Consider the following 17,753-nt stretch of genomic DNA (forward strand, 5'->3'; position numbering starts at 1 on the left):
GGAATCGTCTGACCAAAACTCTGTACGTTTTCCCATGGAAAAAGAGAGCTCGCAGCTTGGTGGTACCTGAGAAAGTACTGGCACTACCAGTGAAAAAAACCTCACAGTAGAAGTATATTTATTGTATTGAATTTTTAAAATGCAATTACATACATTCTACACAACACACTCCAAATTAGAAGAAAATACAGTTTTCCCAGGAGATTTACTCTGCATTGAATGCTTTTTTCCTGCAATAATTAATTTTCTCATTTTTTTCCAATGTATAGAAAACATATTTTATGTAGCATATATCATAAAGCTAGATTTACAAAGAAGCTAAAAGAAATTAGGTATTCAAAATCCCAGTGGTATTCCCACTTCCTCTGCAGATCCTACTTATACTGTTCTGACTAGTACAACCAGGAGTTAGCTGCTTTTTGTACTTAATGAGTTGTACAGATGTGTATTAGTTGTATCAAAAACATCCTTTCTCTACAAAGTCTCCACTGCTGTTCACTGCTAATGTATTTAAAGGAAATTTTTTTTTTTTTTTTACTTTGTGTTGACTTGCAGCAATTTTTCTTTTCAGGAGTCAAACACCATACTCCTTTCTAAATAGGAATGTAATTAATTCTTCTGGTTCAACAATTAATTAGTTCACAGTTTCTACTTATCTATTGAACATGCATATTGAAGAGGAAAGACAAGGAAATAGCACACATTTTAGTCACACTTTGCAAAGATAAGTCTTAGCAATATTATACAGTATGTTTCATGAGAGAACTGTACTCTTCTAAGAGTTTCTTCTTCTCATTTAATTTTTGCAGTATGGCATCCATTAAGTAGGAGGCAAAAGGAAACTGAAAAAGAAACATAGTAAGAAAAATGATCATTGAATTTTATTGTCTTCATGTGAAAAACACTAAATATCTTTAAACTTTTAGATTTTACTCACTTCTGACAACTACCACACATGCACATATCTGATCTTTAAAGTTCACCTGCATGTTTAGAGTCTGAAAATTTGCTATCATAAAAATGATAAAAGAATGGAGTAAAATGAAAAAAGATAAACACCTTATTGAACAATTCATGCTTTACTGGCCATGTTAATGATGTAAACTGCAGTACCGGCATCTCTGTCATTCATCTTCAATCAGCTGATCAATAAAAGGTTACAGTCATCTCTAGGGCATGCAGAAATGGTAGTGTATGTATGTTTACTATTCTCAGGAGGATGAGACAGAGCTACTAATACAGCTCCCAGTGCTGTGGCAAATCCTTAAAACTCACATGTTTAAAATTGTAAATAAAAATACACAACACAAAACAAAACCCCAAACTCCAGAAACTCCAATTGCATTGACTGAGGTATGACACAAACAACTACTCCTCTAAAACATGATACCAAAATACTGTATTTATATATTTACAAAGAAAAGTGAAAATCTCTTTTACACCTTCTCCAACATAAAAATGTATTTTCACAATCAATGTTTTCAAAGAAAGAGATTTGGTGTATTTTTCAGTGTCATTGCTTTAATGCTTAAAGTGGTTTTCTTTCACAGTCTTGGTGCATCAGTGCACTGCATGCTGGCAAGTACTTTTGAAGGTAGTTCAAAACACTAGTCACTGCAGCTCCACCCGAGAGTGGTCAGTGCTATGACAGAGAACAGAACAGATTTTGTTCACCCTTAGAGAATCTCAGTAGCTTTATAGTGCTGCCAGCTTTCCTGACCTCTTAGTGAGACCAGTGGTGACCAAGGGGTCAGTCACCCACAAAAATAATCAGAAGAAGAAAGAATTTACCTTAACAAGGCCACCATAAATACGCTAGGTTAAGTATAGCATTAGGGTGAACAGGTCAAACACTAGCTTCCTCTGCTTTTCACAACTGTAGTTCAAGGCAGTATTTTTGCATCTAGAACCACTCTCTGGTTCCATACTTGAGTATGGCTGCTCTGATTTTATTTTTTTTTTCACTTCTCTATTCCATCTTTAAAAGAAAACTTTTTACTATACCAGATAGAGTACTGCCTGTTTCCTAGATATATATATAAAAAAATATCTACAACAAACAAAAAACCACAGGCTACAAGTTCATCAAGCACAAATGCTAGCGTAATGTCTGAACTGATACAAAGGTATGAATCTATACATTGATTTTAATAATTACTAACAAGCCAGGAAAAAAGAATCTAAAATGGTAGCTAGGAAAATTTATTAATAGCAAGCATCTGTCAGGAAGTGACTGTAATGGCAATCCTACATGTTGCTCAACAGTCACTTTGCAGCTACAGAAAAAAGGATGATAAAGGCACTATTTCATTTTTCTTCAGAAAAGGAGGTTTTGAAGGGCTGGTACTTGCTGCCAGACATGTCTCCATCTCATAAATAACTTCTGTCAATGATAATTTTCTAGTAGTCATCTACACCTGTCAGCTTTCTTCTATACACTATTGTGGTGACTTCTGGGGGAATAGAGGGATCCAATTCAGTGAGCACAAATCTATTCAGAGTAATATATGACATAATCTTATGTGAAATTTTGTGACACTTATTTGCTACTGTGCTTTAAAAACACTGGATCCAGCATCCTGTTCGCTCTAATTGCTCTCTTTCCTTGGCTAAATATGTTTTTTACGAGAACACTATACCATTATCTCAAAGCCTCTAATTCTTCTTGCCTAGCTTGACTACATTCATTTCTAATACATTTCACTTCCTTAATGTTGTGCCTGAGATAAATGGTTTCTTATTGATGTCTCTGGCTTGTATCATTCTAACTACATTTTACTTGCTGCTCACTACTCTGTCTGTGGCTTCCAAGTCATAGCAAAGTGATCTTTCAAGAACTCTTTCCATTTAAATCATTCATTTTAAGAAAGAGCATTTGAAAGTTGAACATAACGTCATTCTTTCAACATTTGTTGTTTTCAGAGAAAGTGCTGTATGTTTTTATCCGTTTTTCTTTCCATACAGACACCCAGAACTGGATGATCTCTACAGTCTTCATCTTTAATAGAAGTCTGTCAGATTTACTTTTAATGATGGCTCTGTAACTATCCTGGGAAGCTTTCCTCTACATTTCTCCCCAGAACTTCATAACTGTTGAAGATGTCTCTACTCCAAAGTATTCATCCCAGCTTCCAAACCTGCCATATGCTTGGGGAAGGCTTTGGGAGTTCAGTGAGTGCTAAGTGCACACCTAAGGAGCAAAAGCTTGTTTATACCACTGACAATTATATATTTTAATACAGAATGATACTTCCTCCAAATGTTTTCTATTTATCTGTGCCACAATCAATTTATCTGAACACTAAGCATTAACAGTGATAGTGATCCTAAATCACTGTATTATGGGAGGCTTTAAGAAAAGTAGTATTTAATCGATTTGGTTAAAGTCAGAGTATCTGAGAGTGCAAATTACATATGGATTTAAAGATTTTTATTTATTTCCTTAACAGAATTGCAGATCTCTTCTTTGATACTAGAAAGACATATGAATGAAATGGTGTATTTCTTATCAGACAGATATCTTGGTGTATGGCAACTGTAAGGTAATGTGATCCTAAAGAATCATGAATGCTGAATCCATTTCTCTCACTTATTTATTCTCACCCTGAGAATATTTCTTTCAGAGATCCCTTCTGTAAAAAATAAACTACTACTGTTCATCACCCTTACACAACTGAGACTCACTCAACACCAGGGCATAAGTATACACTGATATGCCAGTGAAAAGAATCACAATGAATGCAAGGCAATGTTATTCTAATGAGACATAGCATCTCCATTTGCAGTGTACAGCATTACTTTGACTCTGCTTCACAAAGTCTAAAATGTGTTAACATAAAAATAAAAGTACTCAATTTCTGGAATACACAAATTAGTGGTTACACCTGTTTAAACCTCCTCATATGGCTCATCAGTGTAACACATTTGCCCAACAAAATGATCAAAACACTGCAGAGCAGCCTCAAATTGAATTAAGGCACAAAGAATAACATGAAATAAATCTAAGGAAACTCAGATCATAATGACCAAAACCTCCTAACTTCAAGATAAATCAAAAGTCAAAGTTTAAAAAAAAAACCCCACAACAACAGAAATACTTCATTTCACTTTTCACTGTTGTTCTTTGTGCATTCTGCTTTGTGATGGCTGCATATACATTAATTTGTATGTGCCTGTCTGTATTCTTATCCTCAGTAATCAAGCCAATCTCTCCTTGTTTTCAGTCCAGGACAAGTGATATTGTTCTGTTTGTATGCATGAGATATAAGATAGATTTACACTATAATGGATTGTAAATGCATGGGACTGACCTCTTATTCTTGTAATGACAAGAAAATCATGGTCTGATGTCAATGTTAAGCTGCAGGTAACTCAAACCCCCTGGGGATGGTGGCAGTGGCCAGTGTGTGCATGTGTGTTTGTACACGGATGAATACATACACGTGGGTGTGAGCAGAGGACAGCAATAAGCAGAGAGATGTGTTCAAAAAGGAGAAGACAAACAAACAGGCTGGATTGAGACTAATGAAAGCAAAGCAAGTGTGTTCCCACCCAGGAAATTTGAAGAAACAACCACAGTTGTTAGTGCACATTCCCAGATGATACCAGAGGAAATGTATATTTAGAAGCCAGTGCAAATCCTAAAAGTGGGTTGGGGAAAATCCCTGCTAATGAAGGCTGAATATACCATTACAAACACTGTTCCAGAGATGGATTATACACATACCTACAGAGCGCCCATAGAATAGAGGGGAGGGAGTTTTTCTGGAAGTTTTCACTATTGGAATATGATTTGTAGATTCATAATGAGGTCATGAGAGGAAAGAGTTTATTAGGCAGCTTTGTTTATGTGAGATGTGATATCCCAAGGAGTACCTGAGGAGGGAGGGAAGGCAAGTGCTGCTGTACGTCTATAAGGGACATGCTAATCAATACTGTCACTGGGTTCAATGCTTGGAAGAGTTAGGCAGTTGATTTGTATTTTATTTAGAAGTAGTTCTCGGAGACTTCAGGCAGCAACCTGGATTGGGTTTAACACGCTGTACTCACATACAAAATTATTAACAGACTGCAGGAGTTACGTAAAAGAAGTCTTTCCCTTGGTTTAGCTTTGTATGTTTCCTACCATGGGAGAAACCTAGAGAAGGTTGCTGGGTTTTGGCTTTTTTTTTCTTTTAATGATTATAAAAAAGAGAGTGCTACTATACTGTGTGCCAGGTTCAAATAATATGACATACACACCCAGTTGTAAGGGAAAAAGAAGGTAAGAGGCGTCACTACTTGTCATGCAAGCTGTAAACACACACATATATTGAGATAACCATACTTGTTCGCTCCTATCCCAAATACCACACACTACTAAAAACTCAACAGCCTCTTATGATGGGGCTACAGAACTGATGGACAGGGGTAGAGCAGTTGATGTCATCTATCTAGACTTGTGCAGAGCGTTTGACACTGTCCCACGTGATGTCCTTGTCTCTAAATTGGAGAGACATCAATTTGATGGATGGAGCACTCAGTGGATAAAGAACTGGCTGGATGGCCGCATGCAAACAGTTGTGGTCAATGGCTCAATGTCCAGCTGGAGACCAGTAACGAGTGGTGTTCCTCAGGGATCGGTGTTGGGACCGGTCTTGTTCAACATCTTTGTCGCTGACATGGACAGTGGGATTGAGTGCACCCTCAGCAAGTTTGCCGATGACACCAAGCTGTGTGGTTTGGTTGATACACTGGAGGGAAGGAATGCCATCCAGAGGGACCCTGACACACTTGTGGGGTGGGTTGATGCCAACCTCATGAAGTTTAACCATGCCAAGTGCAAGGTCCTACACCTGGGTGGGAGCAATCCCAGGCACAGCTACAGGTTGGGCAGAGAAGAGATTTAGAGCAGCCCTGCGGAGAAGGACTTGGGGGTGTTGGTTGATGAGAAAATGAACATGGGCCGGCTTCAGTGTGCGCTCGCAGCCCAGAAAGTCAACCTTATCCTGGGCTGCATCAAAAGGAGCGTGACCAGCAGGTCGAAGGAGGTGATCCTGCTCCTCTACTCTGCTCTCGTGAGACCTCACCTGGAGTATTGTGTACATTTCTGGTGTCCTCAACATAAAAAGGACATGGAACTGCTAGAACAAGTCCAGGGAAGGGCCACGAGGATGATCAGGGGACTGGAGCACCTCCCGTATGAAGATAGGCTGAGAAAGTTGGGGCTGTTCAGCCTGGAGAAGAGAAGGCTGCTTGGAGACCTCATAGCAGCCTTCCAGTATCTGAAGGGGGCCTATAGGGATGCTGGAGGGGGACTCTTCATTAGGGACTGTAGTGACAGGACAAGGGGTAATGGGTTAAAACTTAAACAGGGGAAGTTTAGATTGGATATAAGGAGGAAATTCTTTCCTGTGAGGGTGGTGAGGCACTGGAATGGGTTGCCCAGGGAGGTTGTGAATGCTCCATCCCTGGCGGTGTTGAAGGCCAGGTTGGACAGAGCCTTGGGTGGAGTGGTTTAGTGTGAGGTGTCCCTGCCCATGGCAGGGGGGTTGGAACTGGATGATCTTCAGGTCCTTTCCAACCCTAACTATTCTATGATTCTATAATGGATTGGTTATGTCTCCCAGCTTCCCTCTTCCATGCTCAATCACTAACACATAATCAGTCTGATGTCTCTGCACATGACTGATACCCATCTGCAGGTCTCTGCTTGCGCTCCTGTGAAGCCTTTCCACATACAGGTTCTGCATAAGCAAGAGAACCTCTCACCATTTATCCTATTGTCAGTTACTAAGATGTTTCATTTCTATACTTCAGTGAGAACACTCTAGTTATTGGGTGCTAATGTACAAATACAAAAACTGAACTTGAGAAACACTTGCTAGCAATTAAAGATATCGGTTTAGATCCTAAGTGATTTTTAGCAGCTCTGTAGAATTCAGAACATTAATTCTTGATTTTATGATTCTTATTTAAATAACATGCTGATGCAGATATGTCTCTACCACATTACGATCTTCTTAGCAGTGTTGTAGTTTCTCCAAGTGTTTCTACAGTAGTGATGAAATAAGGACACATACTCTGGCTGACTAGTGTCTGTGACCACTCAGGAATGCAAAAAGTATTTATCACTGAAATTTAACCTACTTGTAAAGCTGACAGAAATTAGATTTTTTCAGGTCATAAGAGTATGGGGGAAAAAAAGTGTGGATGAGGTGTGCTACCCTTTAGCATTACACTTTAGGGTAATCTATAAAATGACAGTAAAAAGCAACTAGTGCTTCCCTCAGTCCCCCCCAAAATTCTAATGTAGCAGTAAAATGGCTTATGTCAGTAATGAAAATAAAATGTCTATGACATTTTAAACGTTATCATACTGTCACAGCAGAATAAAATTAGCTTGAAGAATGATCTAAAGGGATATGATGCAGTTCATTATGTATAACAGCAACAGCAGCAGTTTCTCAGTGTTCATAAAGGTTTCTCCATTAAATTTACCTCCAGTCAATAATTAGGAGTCCACAAATAAACCTAGGCAATTAAATCAATACTGCTGGGCAATTATGTTCGAAAGTCCCAGCTCAATGGCACAAAAAGACACTATATCAAACTGCAATATTAAGTGATCTGATGCAATTTTCCACTGAACATTTTCTCAGAATAACAGAAAAGGGCAAGACTGCATCTTTGTTCAAGATGCAAATAGGTACACAGTTTGCCAACCTGTAACACTGTGTGAGCCATCTGTTACAATCAAAGTCCTGATGGAAAGCTTTCATTTCACCACAAACTTTAGTTTTCTGATCATTAATAGATCGTCTACTAAAGGAAATCACAATCAACCCCTGTAAGATAGGAATTAAGCATTTTAAAGGCTACAGAGTTCTGTGAGCTTCTCGCAAATAGAGGCCAAGAAATCTTAGCAATTTCCATCCATGTGACTTAGTGTGGATGGAAATGAAAAGCAGAGCTTACTGCTCCCCAAAAGCACTAATCTCCTTGCAATTCTAAAGATGGTCAGCTTCCGAAGAATTACTTGTAGCCTCAGAGCTCCTTCTGAGGAACCCCACATGATGGAGCAAAAATCACTGAGAGCCACTATTACCTTGTACATAAACTTATACTCCTAAGAGCAAAAAGCTCCTCAATCCTTAGCTAATATTTATAATCCTAATATAGTTGGTTACATACATGGTTACATACATTACAACCCCCACTTTCTCTGTGCCTTCCATTTTCCTGTCTGTCTATATCAAAGAGAAGTAACAAAATTCTGCTTAGGATTTTTTAACAATTTACCAAAGAATGATAACAAAAAATAGAATAAGAATTTTTGTTGGTATTCCATGAATCTGATTGCTATTTTGGAGTCCACAGAATGGACAGAATCTTGAAATCTATAGATTTTTTAAAAAAGCCTTGAAATTAAGGCGATTTAGTGAATAGAAATACTTGTGCTTTTACTGCTGAGTTCCATGTAACATTACCAGATTAAATTAAAATGCCAGTATTTTTGACAAAGCCAATAAAAGCAAACTGATAGTTCCATCTCCTCCACTGCAGCAATTAAGGAATCTTAATGGTAAATGAAAGAAGAAAAAACTAGGATTTTTTAAAAATCTGGTCATAGGACACAATGTAAACATGGAAGCAATGAACGACAAAATAGATAAATCTGGATCTGAGTGTTCCCTTGAAATGGCTTTCAAAATATTTTCAATCATTCAAATTCTAACTGAAATGTACTACATTGCTAATGGACCCATGCTAGTGAATATGCATTAGGAACACTGGATTTGTAAATCAAATTTTATTTCTTTTCAGACATCAGATACCAATCATCTTAATAAAGGAGACAACTAAAATATAATGGAAAATTTTCAAGAGTCAGTGTGTGTTGTCAGTGATGCCCAAACAAAAGCTGACTATGGCTAGGAAAGCAGGGCTCTCACCTGCCAATAAACTGCCCTTGATCACTTACAAGAGGGGAGCATCCCAGCAGACTCTCTGTGTATTAAAAAAAAGACTTGAAAGAGAAGAAAAAGTATCACACAGGTCACAGCAGCAGTCTCAATGGACCCCTCAGGGATTTCTGCTAGTCTCAGCCTTGTCATCCTCTATGCAGCTTTCGTCTCTGCCCAGAAAATGTCGATAGGAAAATGTTTGAGGGGCCTCTGGTGGAAATTTTTTCATTCTTTCTGCATTGACAGGATGCCAAATCAATATTTACTTCCCACTAACAAGCTGCTCGAGGTCTCAGTAGAAAATATGGTAGAGAATGCGAGAAGACACGATAATAAACAGCTGTCTGGCTATGAGGAAAACATGAATTGACTGGAAACAAGTCCACAGTAAAAGGTCACTGAAACCCACAAACTCCTCAGGTGTCCATATCAACTGCTAACTTTAAAGGCACATAATAAAAAAAATCTCTTTTTCCTAAGAGGTATGAGAATGGATCCTTTTCACTCTAGCAAGCGTTATACACTGTTTCAATAATTCAATTAACACATTTGCCAAGATGTGTGCTGGTCTTCTCCAGCACTGTTTCACTGGTTTCAGCTGTTAAGACAGCTATTGCAAATCCTTGGTTAACATCTCTTCAGTTTTATCCAGTGACATTTATTTTAAGAGAAATAAAAATGAAATGCTACAAACCAAGGGTTTTACATTGTCTCATCACTGTATAGTTTGGGACCATCAATGGTAACATAATTACAAATGCAACAGATTAATTACAACCTAAAACCACTTATCTACTCAGTGCAGAATGATATAATTCATTAAGATATAAATTAGCACCTGTGCCTCAAGAAGGTTATGTATATACTCCAGCCATTCTTTATCGTTTTCAAATTCCATTTTTGTTTTTGCTGTTTCCTAAAAATAGAAAAAGATAACACAGACACAACATTTTGATACCACATGAGAAAAAAACAGTGAAAAATAAAAGAAATGTGTAACTGGATATACATTGAATGACCAGTATGTGGAAATGGAAACTATGCTTTCAAAACTAGTTATCTGAAGCATATCCACCAAGTATGAGGGCTCTGTTAAATTTATAAACCTATCCTTGCCTGTACATGTCCCTAGAAACATGCGTGACATGCTCTTTTCACATGAGCATCAGGTGCATGTGTGATCTATGTGTAAATTTTATGAGTTCAATGTAAAGGTTCCTTAGTGGAATAGGTATCTAAAATTTGTATAGTGAAAATTCATCACCTTTAGTTAAAATCTGTTCTCTATTTATAGGCAATTATGTTTGTGTGTTCTACACATACATTCACAATAGTGACTACAACAAAAGGTACAGGATGTAGAAATTACTTTGAGAACGAAGTATGCATGGAACAATTCCATCAAAATGAATCATGTTACAGGGGTGTATAAATGTTATAGATGTAAAAAAAGGACGAGAATTGGTCCATTTTATTTATATTCATGAGTGTAATCCATATCAGTACATGCATATGCACTGAACCTTTATTTAACCAACACGAAAACTCTCTTTTGTGACATTTTTAATATAAAGCTCCAATAAGGCTAAACCTGAGTCACTACTAGAGTACTGTTACAGCCCAATAATGGTTAGCTTCTATACACTTTTACTAAAGTAAGTGTCCAGACTTTTTCATGTATTATTTGATCAGGCCTAAATAAATCTATATAAGAAATCCTATTCCTCTATCTGTTTAATAGAAGGGATTTGGTGATTTGATGAAAACACTATCAAATATTTCATAGTGAAGTGTATGATAGAATCACCAAAAAAGGCAATGGATTCCCCATGAAACCATTTCTCTACTAGAAATACCTTTAATGGTATAACAACTCAAGAAAGCAAGCATCAGTGGAATCAGTCTGGCACAAGACACATTCTAATTTTGTTTTCATTAATGCAGAAGTCTATTTAAAATGTATAACCCTGTCAAATGTCTCAAGAAAAAGGAAACTACTAAGGACTTTCAAATAACGTCTCTCTATATCTACATGCTCAAAACAGTATATTTATATTTTATTATGCATGCCAAAAGTCTTGCCACTTTATGAGTCTCTAACCTGACCTCTTTATTTAGATCCAATTGTTTTGGGGTTTGTTTTTTTTTATTTAGGTCCAATTGTTTTGGGGCTTGGTTTGGTTTTTTTTTTTTTTCCCCCATGCTGAATGCTGCACAATGAAATTCCAGTCTATGCCTGGAAATCCTTTTCCTCAAGAATGGAAACATGCAGCAGCATCTTATCTGCCCCCTTTTTACTGAAAAGTCCTTAAGATAACTTACCTCATCATCTCCTACTTCTAATATCTCCTCAAGATCAGTTGTTGAAACATTAAGAATAGATGCTGCCAACTGAACAGACTCCTGGGAAAGACCCTTTTTGCACACTCTCGCTTCTCCCATTTTTTTTGCCTGTTTGATTTTTGTTCTCAGCTCTTGTACGCTGTGCTGTAGCTCTCTGGTTAGAGCCTAGAAGATGCAAGCAAAAAATACTCTGTTGCAATTTTTCTTGAAGTGCAAACATTATGGAAAAAATAGTAGACTAAGCTCCTTTAGATGGGAGTTACCTTAATTCTGCGTTATTGGTTTAATAGGATACATGCTGTAATATTAAAGAACATGGTACTCAGAATGCAAAATGTGAATACATTAAACCAGAAAATGTTCTGAAATATAGGTAAATTTGGTTTTATTTCTTTAGCAAAAAACCTATATTCATCATGCCATCAGTAGTAAGGCAAAGCTGCTTCCGCGGAATCAATCAAAAATCCTTTCTTGACCCATCTACCAGAAATGTTCTTATAATAACAACAGAAGTGTGAGACTTTACTGTGGTCAAACAGAGATCTTTTTAAAGCTTACTCATACTTCATTGCATGAAGGAACACCAGTACCTCTTTACTCAAAACCTGAAATTTCAGTTCCCACCCAGACAGGGCAATTAAAAACTGGCCTAGCTATCAGTTCTTCCTGATACAGTTTCTAGAACTTAGATCATGGCAGTTGTGGCTATTTACTGTTGATAAGCAGCATATCCTTGGAGCAAGTCCACTGTATTGTTATTCAAGGCTTGCATAGGAAGGGTTGTATTCTCATGGAATATTGTCTATGCAGTGGACCCACACAGAAAGCCTAGCCAGGCCAGGCAGTCTCTTTGCAAAGGTCCTCTTGGCAGATAGAGAGGCTGAGAGAAAAGAGCCGTAAGTCAATGTCAGAAGATCCTCCTAGCATATTCAACGTCCATGACTCAAGCAGAACTGTGATTGTCAACACAGACACCTTGGCTGAGTTTAAAATGAGAGAATGAGGTTGTATTTCGATCGCCATTTGTGTGGCTTATCTTATTGAAATATCTCTCAGCAGTAGCTGATTAAGTCCTGGAAGTTCTTTTTTGCAGAATGCCTTCATCTCATAGAAACGGAATGCAGAATGATGAAGCCTGTTTATTGGTGTTTGGAGTAAAGTACTCTACAGCCCCTTGTGTATTCAAAATGCAGTCATTAAAAAGCATTTCCTGATAAATTTCAAAGAAAACAGATTCATCCAGTTCCAGATTTGGTTATTTTTCTGCCACATCCCAGCGTACCATTTTTTGGTATTCAGCTAAAATGTAATTATTAAAATGAAAATTATCCTACCACAAATCTGGGGAGAGAAGGTACAGCGAAATTTGTCCCAGTTTGTGATTCAAGCGTGGCTACCTCCACCCACAGTATTTTCAACAAAGTATCCTGCACATAGACCTGTCTGCAAGTACAGAGCTGAGAGGAATGAAGAAACTTGAAATGTTATAGGCAGGGAGCTAGGGCAACTTGGACCAAGCTCGCAGAAGGAAACAGACTGAGGAGAGAGCCCCAGCAGAAAATCACACCTATGAAAAAGAAAATAAACCATGCTTTTAGAAGCATCTGAAACATTCGGATAGTAAATCAGCCCCTGCAACACCTATACGACATGTTTGACAATGTAAAAATAAGTTAAACTGTACTTTTTCTATCAAATTGCACAAGCTTCCCAAAGTTCAAAAGTAAGGAGATCTAACCCAGCCATAGGTGATTAGGCTAAAAGATGCACATTTGTATTCTGGCACAAAGAGGAAACGTAAACTAAAGGAGTAAAATATCAAGGAAATTAACTGCAAAGCTGTATAGAAAGACAACAAATAATGATAAATAGCTCATCAGAGACAAACAAAAAGCACTATAATAAACAAAGTTAAATGTTCACTTGAATGTCTTGGACAACATACAAACATTGCCAGAAAATCATCTTACTATATTATTAGATAAATTTTGTTGGTGCATCCAAACTCCAAAAAAAAAAATACATGAGAAGTAAGCAGGCTGATAGCAATAGCAACAGTGGAACCTAGAAACTGCAACTCCACTGCAGTATTTTAGGCTTGTCTTTTAGTTCAGAGTTCCAGAAAAGAAGTTACCAGAAAGACCCTGAAGAATCTATAGCAGCAATAAAAAAAAAAACACAAAAAACCCACAAAAAACAAACAAACAAACAAACAAACCATGAAAAAAACCCAAACAAAATTAAAAGGAAGTTTAATAAAAATCAAGGAAGGAGAAAACAACTAGCAGATTTTGATATGCAAGCCTACACACTATATATAATCATAGTAGATCACATGTATCACACATATAAAGAACTTGCACCTCAATTCATTTTTTCCCTGACGAGTTTGAATACACTCAAGCATACGTAAAATAAACACCATATGTATATGAACTTTCAAATTGGACTTGCAGACCAGCTATTTTTGAAGCGGTCTTCTTCACATTATTAAGTTGTAATAATTTTTTTAGATACCTTTTTCACGGGATCAGTGATTTAAAAATTATAGCCTCCTCACAATTTTAAGTTGTTTTTTCCTGTTGTTATGTCATCATGTGTCATATAGGAATGCATTTATGTGCTACATTTTTTACTTATTAATGATTTAATTTACATATCAGCTCATCCTTCTCTACAGATATATTTAAAGTCAAAGCTGCAAGGTCTTTAACTAAGTTAGACAGAACCATTTCCACACGGAAAATAACATAATCCTAAGAGTTAATCAGCAAAGGTTTTGCTGGTGAGTATACTGAAGCCAGGATTATATCGTTCTTTGATTAAGAAATTGATCCAATACATTCTGCACTTAAGTGTAGGATTTTACACTAAACCACTTTCCACTATGTATTTCAGAATCACTTGTTTTTAAACTTATATACATATACTTAGGGATACAAACTGCCTGCAATGAAATCAATGCAGAATATGACTTCAGTATGATATTGATGTATGATAACAATGCCTTTATTAGTACTAGTAATACTAGGATTTGATCTTTTGTTTTTCTTTGGTGTCAAATCTAGGGGATATTCTGTTAGTAAAGCCACTTTACTAACTTTGATGTTACCCTCAGAATTATTCCTGTGGGACACACTTAGCTGCTACCAGCCAACTAAAATAGGAATCCCTCATTAATTCCTGAAGCAAATCTACAACACATCCTGTCAGGCCAGTGCAATTGCTACTGCTCTGACCAGAAGAAAAAAAAAAAAGCTTAAAATTCTAATAATAGGAGCTGAAAGTACCCAGCTTTTTTTAATTAGTAACAATCGCTGCATCATCTACCAACTACACATGGTCATATAGGATATATTACATCTACAGAGATTGCATAAGTGCTAAATAACTCTGTTATAAGCCTTTTAACTTTTTTTTTCCACAACCCAACATATTAATGCATAATTTATTCATTTTTGTCCTCAGCTCTTGCAAAAATGCAAATTAATTCATAACCCAACATATTTGCTTTAGGTAATAATTTTCAGTTTTGGTCTCAGCACACAATCACTTTTTAGAACTATATCTTTTGCCAGTTTGAGATGTATAAAGACAAAGGTCTTCTTTTATTTAAAAGATCATATTTAATTAAACACTCAAAAAAGGTGTGGTGATAGGCAGACCCTGACAATACACTATTAATAAGGTCTTTACTTCCTCAAACGCTGTGACACTAGTTGATCCTGGTATTGACACAAACTGATCATTGGCACCAAGTAATGCATTATGATCAAGCCAATGCCTAAAATTCTTCTCATAATTACCATGTTAATTTACACACTTTACTGTTATTGTTTGTAGTATAATAAAACTTAATGACTCCAAGAAAAACCAAAACTTAATGACCCCAAGACAAACCAACGTTTGATGCGAGCAGTCTAGCTATGTGCAGCTAGATTTCAGTCTTGCAATGTTGCAGATGTCATGCCAAAAGCCATGGCTCACATTAGTTATGGAAAATGTCAAGCTTTACTGTGCTTGTGCAATAGTAATAAGGTTGTGGCGGGTCTGGCTGGGATGGAGCTAATTGTATTCTAGCAACTCCTATGGTGCAGTGTTTTAGGCTTGTGACTAAACCAGTGCTGGTAACTGAACTATTAACTAACCAACTATGGCTGAGCAGAGTTTGTGTGGCACCAAGGCCTTTTCTGTTTCCCACCCTGTCCCCTCAGCTAGTAGGCTGGGGTGCACAAGAAGTACAGAGGGGACAAACCTGGGACAGATGACCTGAACTGACCAAAGGGACATTTCATACAGCATCTTGCTCAACAATAAAAACTGAGGGGGGGTGGGACTCAGTGACTGGCTGGACATTGGCCTACTTCCCTTGTATTTTTTTCCCCTCTTTCCTTTCACTTAATAATATGAATTTCCTCACTTTTGCTCTTCCTATTCTCTGCCCAGTCTCGCTGGGAGCAGGCAGTGAGCATGCAACTATGTGGTGTTTAGCTGCTGGCCAGGGTCAACCAATGACAGATATAGAACAGTATAATATTCAGAATAATTCTACATGCAATATTTTGTGTGTAGTTCAGTATGAAAGTATCTTAAGATACGAGTAATATGTTCTTAGAAACTCACTTGTTTTGTAGATTGGGATGCTGTAAGGATGTGACCCAGAGCATTACACCAAAAATGAAATGGAAAATCTTTTCTGAAACAAGTTAGTTTCCTAAAGAAGCAAAATTATTGTGAAGATCTTGCAGCTGTCTGTGGGAAACAAGATCTGAATTTCACAGAACCAAATGCTGAGTTTAAAGAACTTCTCTGCTTTTGTTGTAGAGCAATTATTGCTGGCCTAGGGTTACAGCAGAACCTAGTGCTATAAAAGGTTGAGAAAACATTACCACCTCAACTCATGATCAACAAGACAAACCAGAATGAATGGACAATATCACACAGAGATGATTTCATGCTCTGTTTCAGCAGCTGAAACAAGCATTCAAGTTTCTTCAATGAAAGTAGAGTTATTTGGTCCTTATTGTTTCCCTAAAAATGACTTTTAAAATACTTTCAGTAATAAGGTTTAAACTGAGCTCACAGCCTGATTGCTGCATGTCAGAGAAAAGGAAAACAATTCTACAGCAATTTAATTTAATATATACGTTTCTATGCTATTTAAGTTACCTCAGCTAGCTCCTTCACTTGAAAATACGCACCTCCTAGCCATAACTTTTTTTTCTACCAGAAACGGGACAAGAGTGTAGACAAGAAATAAAGACAAGACAGACCACTGCAATAGATTTGTCTGGCCAAGGGCTGTAACATGTAGCATTTTGACCCATGGGAATGAGTTAGCCTCAGGAGGTTAACTCAATTCTTACAGTCCCTAGAGATCACGTCTTATTTCACAGACTCCAGCCGATGCCCTGAAAGAAGAGTGTAAAGCTCTGGTGATATAGACCAGTCTTATCTTCCTCTGCCAATTTCAGTATTCAGTACCAACTGAGAATGCTACTGGCAAATATTAAAAAAAAAGTGACAATACCATTATTTTTGCCAATGTCACACAGTGAGAATAACAGAATCATTTAGATTAGAAAACACTCTAAAGATCATCAAGTCCAACTGTTACCCTAGTATTGTCTAGTCCACCATTAAACCATGCTCCTAAGTGCCACAGATATATGTCTTTTAAGTATTTCCATGCTTACTGACTTGACTACTTGAGTCACAGAGCATAAAAGTGGCCTCAGGATTTCAGTATTTGAACACAAACCTCAGCTTCCTGGCATTTAGAACTGCAGACCCCAAACCCAATTAAAATGCAATAAGGCAGAGGCATATTAAGGTACAATGACAGAAACGAGAAACTGCATCTAATTTTATAATCTGATTCCTATCACAGGTAAGATTTGAGTTGGTTCAACTATGGTAGCTTAAATTGTGTTATTCCTCCTTCCCTGCTCTTAGAACACTAGAGAAAGTTTTAGACTGTTTTCAAAACCAACCATATTTAAACAAAGATGCAGCAGTTGACTTATTCTGGCCAATGACAATGTAGTTTATATTTCTGTGGATAAGTACACAACACATACTTAAGAGTGTATTAAAATATCCTTTGTGATGCAAAATTGGGGGTAGGGGAGGGGTGTTTACTAGTCAGCTTTTACTCTATCTCTTTTATAATCCTCTCTTGGTAACTGTTTAGCTATAGCAGTTTCATTTATGCCTGAAATCTTTTTTTAAAAATCTGCTTCTTTTCACAGCACTCATGTGTTTAACATGAGTTGAAATAGAATGAAGCCACACTTACTGTGTCATCTGGACACCTCATTTATAGAACATACAGCATATATTTACTGATATGAGGGACATTTGGCCATAAATAATAAAGCTTTACAGTGATTTAATATCTCCTTTACATTAAGTTTAATACTGTCAGAAACTTTAGTTGTAGACCAACCTGTTTTCAGACTGATG

At 37.1% G+C, this 17,753-nt stretch overlaps 1 protein-coding gene across 1 annotated transcript in view; it reads right to left on the bottom strand.

Moving 5' to 3' along the window:
- Positions 1 to 679: 679 nt before the first annotated feature.
- CNTLN (centlein) overlaps positions 680 to 17,753 on the bottom strand; it is a 188,197-nt gene continuing 171,123 nt past the window's right edge. The window contains exons 24-26 of the mRNA XM_062608993.1: positions 11,268 to 11,453; positions 9,784 to 9,861; positions 680 to 842 (exon numbers count right to left, since the gene is read on the bottom strand). Of these exons, the coding sequence (XP_062464977.1) occupies positions 741 to 842; positions 9,784 to 9,861; positions 11,268 to 11,453 (366 nt within the window). The 3' untranslated portion in view covers positions 680 to 740. The remainder of the gene's footprint in view (positions 843 to 9,783; positions 9,862 to 11,267; positions 11,454 to 17,753) is intronic.

This window comes from Pezoporus occidentalis, unplaced genomic scaffold, assembly GCF_034315485.1.
Source record: "Pezoporus occidentalis ecotype Australia unplaced genomic scaffold, CSIRO_AGI_Poc_V1 ctg133, whole genome shotgun sequence".
In the NCBI taxonomy this organism is placed as follows: Eukaryota; Metazoa; Chordata; class Aves; order Psittaciformes; family Psittacidae; genus Pezoporus; species Pezoporus occidentalis.